The 5,441-nt window shown below is 38.2% G+C and overlaps 1 protein-coding gene across 1 annotated transcript in view; it reads right to left on the bottom strand.

Annotated features, from left to right (window-relative positions):
- Positions 1 to 3,485, bottom strand: part of LOC121960125 (beta-adrenergic receptor kinase 2-like) — an 8,310-nt gene extending 4,825 nt beyond the window's left edge. Inside the window, exon 1 of the mRNA XM_042509726.1 lies at positions 3,471 to 3,485. Within this exon, the coding sequence (XP_042365660.1) occupies positions 3,471 to 3,485 (15 nt within the window). The remainder of the gene's footprint in view (positions 1 to 3,470) is intronic.
- Positions 3,486 to 5,441: the final 1,956 nt, after the last annotated feature.

Genomic DNA, 5,441 nt, shown 5'->3' with positions numbered 1-5,441 from the left:
ATAATATAGACTTCTGGACATTTTCCCTATTTTTTAAAAAAAATTCTATCCATTTATTTTTTCCCCTCTTTTTTCCTTTCTTTTTTTACTTTATTTTCACTTTACTTTATTTTCTTGTCACCTACTAATTTCTTGCAAGTTGGTCACAGAATTTTTTTCACGTTTTAGAAAAAAATCAAACCAATCTGCTCGGGTTACTAAGGGTTAAAACATGCCTTCTGAACTTGCATTGCCGCAGGTTTGGAAGGCATGTTTTCTTTAAAAATCACCTAAATAACGTCACTTATCACAGCTAGAAACCGTAATAAACAGAAATGATTGCTGCATTGTCACATTTTCGAACATCTTTGAACACACTGAGTGTTACTATAGAAGTTCATGAAACATTTTTATACAACTTTTCCAAAACGTTCAGGGTATATTTAGTTTTCCAAAACTTTTTCCAAAAGCAAATTCAATGATTTTTCTCAGGTTTTTCATAACTACATGAACCTGAATTGCCACACAAAAGGTCATTTTGGGGGGTGGAGGTTTGCTTTAATACCACGAGGAGAAACATGATATTCTCTGTGCACAGAGAGCTTTTCCTGCCACAGGGCCTGAAACTCACAATAAAGGGTTAAAATGTGAGTTTCAGTGACAGACTGCAGATGGACCTGAGCAGGACGATCAGCGCTCGCAGTCTGTGAGTGTGTGTGCGCGCCATGTGACCCGTGTCTCGCTCCTGAAGTGGAGCTTAAGAGCTCGGCGAGTTAACTGGATGTCCACACACACACACACACACACACACACACACACACACACACACACACACACACACACACACACACACACACACACAGGCAGGTTTTCTTGGCAGCTCTCTGCCGTCATCACAGCAGGTGAAGAAAAGAGAAAGAAAAAGAGACGCACTCGCTTTCAGGAGGCGGCCGCCCTCGGGCACATGGGAGGAAATGGAGAATGAAATTGGAATGACAAAGACGTAAGAGGATGACGAAAGTGAGCTCGAAGAAACACAAAAAACAAACCGACTGCTGCGCCGTCTTTAAGTTCTACAAATGTGTCTCCCAACTTTGTCTCTTAATCGCCAAAATCAGATTTTCATTATATCAAACTGAGGTGGCAACAAATTATTTTTATTAAATCAGTCTGACATTTTTAAAAGTCTTGTTTTGTTCTGCCAACAGTCCAAAACCACAAAATATTCATTTTACCCTGATTAAAAAAAATTAAAAATTAAAAATTAAAAATTAAAAATCAACAAACCTGATATCCGAGAGGCTGACACATATTTGGTATTTTTGCTTTTACTTTTGCTGTTTTCTTTTAAGGATGTTTTTTTTGGTATTTTTTATCCGTTAATGAGAAACAGATTTGAACTTTTTTTTATTTTTGGCGATTTAAAAAAACAAACATTTTGTCAATTTAAAAAAAAATGTGATTTTTTTAAAAAAGAAAACTTTAGAGAGATTTTTTAAAAATGTATTTTAATTTTTGGCAATTTTTAAAGAAGATATTTTTGGCAGGCCTCTCAAGAGGACATTAAGTAGATTTTTCAAAGTAGACATTTAAATTAAAATACAATAATTTATTTCCTAATCACTAAAAACATGACTGAAAGTGACCGTAGAAATTAACACTTAAATTAACACTTAAGTGTGAAGTACAACTCACCCAAACTGTCTTGGTCACCCTTACTAGTAATCTAGTCAGTAAGTCCATTTTTTCAACAATTACTAGCTCCAAATTGGTTAAAATATCAATATGAAATATCAATCCTTAACTTATTGAGTTAGATGTAAAAAACCTGCCGTTTTTCCCCCACGCACGCTCTCTGACTGCTGGCCGCCAGCTGTTTACAGTCCTGTAACTCATCACAAAACACACTTCATTCAAACTTGACAGAAACGAAATAAAACTCACCTAAACTGTCTTGGTTACTCTTGCTAATAATCTAGTTAGTAAGTCCTCCGTTTCAACAATCAGGAGCTCCAATATGGTTGAAATAAATTTTTAATTAACAAAGTGTAAAAAACCTGCCGTTACTCCCCCACAGTCTCTCTCTGCCTGCTGGCCGCCGGCTGTTTACAGTCCTGTAACTTCTCCCTCCTCCACCAGGTGTCGCTGTGTCTTTCAGCTCACCTATTCCACCAGCAGAGACCGCAGACTAAGTTCTGGTGGTGCGTGCTGTGCACTACCTACAATGAGTTTAATAGAAACTGAAAAACGAGGGAAAAAGCAATGATCGAACTTTGGGATTTCTAAAAATACGCTGGTTTTCTCACTTTTATATGACTGTAATTTAAATAATCTTGTCAGTTTGGAACAAAATAAGCAAGCTGAAGCATTTTGGGCTCTGGAAACCTTTTGGATTATTTTTCACTATTTTAAAAAACCAAAGAACAAATCCAGAATATGAGCAACAGATGACAATAATCATTAGTTGCAGCTCTAATGTAGCTGACTTGTGTAATTTCCGCCTCCTCGCTTGTTTTCCACTTCAGGAATGATTGAATATGAACTGACAAGCTCCTGACATGAAGCCATAATTAATGTGTTTTGCCACAACAAACCTAAACACTTTGATTAACACTATCAGGCTCGTCTGCAGCGAGCAGCAACACGCCGGCCGGAGAGCGTTACATGAATATCTAGAGTCTGAGTCACGCTGCCTGTGACTCTACCTCGTTTCAGGAAAACAGCACAAGGATCAACACGGTTTAAATTTAGAGCGCTCGCAGACGAGCACACTCAGCATGTTGTCGTAGAAAGAGAGAGAGAAGAAAAAAAGGGAATTTTAGGCCAAACTGAGACGTGAGATGTGGAGGGAAGATTGCATAAAACAACGAAAATCAGTACGTGTGAGCGCTGTTTCTGTAGGTGTGATTTAATGCAGCGCTTGATCTTTTCCAGGATGACAGCAAATCTCCACCCAACTCACCCTCACGCGCACAAACCTCCCCGCTATTTATAGACTCAGTGTAAAGCAGAAGGACTCCAAAAATAAAAGAATGAACTTTTTACCCCAAACAACAATACGACTGGTTTCTGGTTCACAGACAGAGAAAGACAGAGAGGGAGAGACTGTTGATGGAAATCAGCCATCTCACGCAGTCCTCAGCTGCTCCCTCTCTTTCTTTTCCAACACGCCGAACCTCAGAGACACTTTGACGACGTGAATGTGACCGTTTGCATGTGTGCTGTCCGTTTCGTGTGTCTACACGGCGGAGACATAATGGGTGACATGTGGCCCTGCCCTTGTATTCCTTGGCAGGACACTCTGCATGTCTTTGTGGGGCTGGGTGGAGGGCAGGCAGTGCATGGGGTTAACAGGCAGTCGGTGCACGAGCCATAGATGTATAAAGAGAACTGGATACTGCTTTGAAAGCGCAGCTCCGTTCATTCCTATCAAAGTTACTGCAGGCCACATTAAGTAAACAAAGTTCGACTTCCCGCAGGTATAAAATTACCCGAATCTCCGGCATCACTGACCCCAAGAGCAGTCGCAATAAAGACATCCTCCAACTGAGCAGTTAATTTAGTTTAGTTTAGCGCTCTGTTAACTTGAATCGACATGCAATGATTAAATCGTGCAGCTTTTCTAAACTTTCCAAATGTTATCGGACCATATGGATCAAATCCTAGAGAGTTAAACGAGCCTTTTTGTGCAGGCCGTGACACTCAAAATAAGTAATCCATTAGAGTTGGGCCATTTTTCCGGTTCTGCCAGTCTGCTTTGGTGTGTGAGCTTAAACCCCTTAAAACCTGAGTAATTGGCTCTATTTTTTTCTTTAAAATAGGCAATAAACAGGTAAAACCTGGATCTCTGGCATTATTTGGCCCATAGAGCAGTCACAATAAAGACATCCTCCAACTGAGCAGCTAATTTTCAGTTCTGTTAACTTGAATCGTAATAAGATGATTCAATCATGCAGTTTTCTAAACTTTCAATCAAATGGATCATTTACTAAAGAGTGAAACGAGTCATTTGGCACAAGCTGTGGGACTCAGAATAAGTTATCCATTAGGCTCAGTTTCCATTTTTGTCTAGTCCAAAATTAGCATAAAATTAGTTAAAAGTACAAGAAAATCACCTGAAATTTAGTTCAGAAAACAAACAAACAGAGCAAACGACAAAAAAGAAAGTAAAAAAAAAGACTTGGAAGTACTTAAGAACTTAACAAATAATACTGTAACATAATCTGAAAAAACTGAGCAATTAAAATAATTCAATCATGCAGCTTTTCTAAACTTTCCAAATGTAATCAGACGAAATGGATCAAATCCTAGATAGCAAAACGAGTCATTTAGCATAGGTTGTGACACCGAACACAAGTTATCCGTTAGAGCTGAGTCGGTTTGTGGTTTTGCCTTTGAAACATGAACAAATTGGCTTGGTTTATTTCAAAAAAGGTAGTCAACAACCAAAGAAGAAATCACGCCCAAATTAGCAATAAATTAGTAAGAAGTATTAAAAAATTCCCTGAAGATTTGATGGTTAATGGAAACCCTCATAGTGTTAATATTTATATCTGTCGCTCGCTTTGAAAGCGCCATTGTGGGCGAGGTCCAGATAATCATGAAGTCGAAATAAGTTATTACAATACAAAACTGTCTTATTTCACTACAAAAACCTAAACACAGTGTCAGCTGGCTGGGGGAGATTACCAGGTTTCTTAAAGTTTCTGCCTAGGTAAGTGACCATCGCTAAAAACAAGCTGTGCTGTTACACAGTTACCTGCTCTTGGCTATACAGTTTGTAACTTCCAGTAAATATCACAACATAAAACATATTTTAAGCTTCAAAAAGTAACGTTATAAATGTAGGAAGATAGCAAATAGGCTGCTCGTTCATCTGCTAAGCGTTTATGTCTGCAGTCTCATATCCAGTGCACAGCTGATAGCTACGTGGTTTGATTACACGCAGTAACAGAAGTGCATCTTTAATGGATTCAGTGTGGAAAAAGAGCTCCGGAGTTACGCAATGGTACATGATAGTTACATCAATTATCGAACCTGCGAGTTACAAACTGCTACTGAGGAAAAAAAAGGACTCACGAAGATCACAGACCTCAGAAACCTCCAAATTTAGAGAAAAATGACATAAATAAATAATAATTAGAAAAAAAAATAAAACATTTAGAGAAAAATTAAATAAATTAATAAAAATTAGAGAAATGATAAATAAAAAATTAGAAAAATAAATATCATCTTCAGCTGCTGCCACACATACACTAATTCTGTGGGAAACACTGATTAGCCATCTGGTGGGTGGACAAAAATTCATTTTGCACCCTCCTAAGGACAAAAACTGAAAGCAAAAGAAGATGGAGATCCATCTGCAAACTTATCTTGTGCTTTGAAAAAAAGGTTTGCAAAGATGTGAAGCGTGTCATTTTAAAGTAATGCTGTCACGATACAGTTTGGTCCCTGAAGGGAAC

Source organism: Plectropomus leopardus, chromosome 20, assembly GCF_008729295.1.
Source record: "Plectropomus leopardus isolate mb chromosome 20, YSFRI_Pleo_2.0, whole genome shotgun sequence".
NCBI lineage: Eukaryota > Metazoa > Chordata > Actinopteri > Perciformes > Serranidae > Plectropomus > Plectropomus leopardus.
Note: the sequence above shows the minus strand (reverse complement) of the source record. Positions and strands in the feature narration are given on the sequence as shown.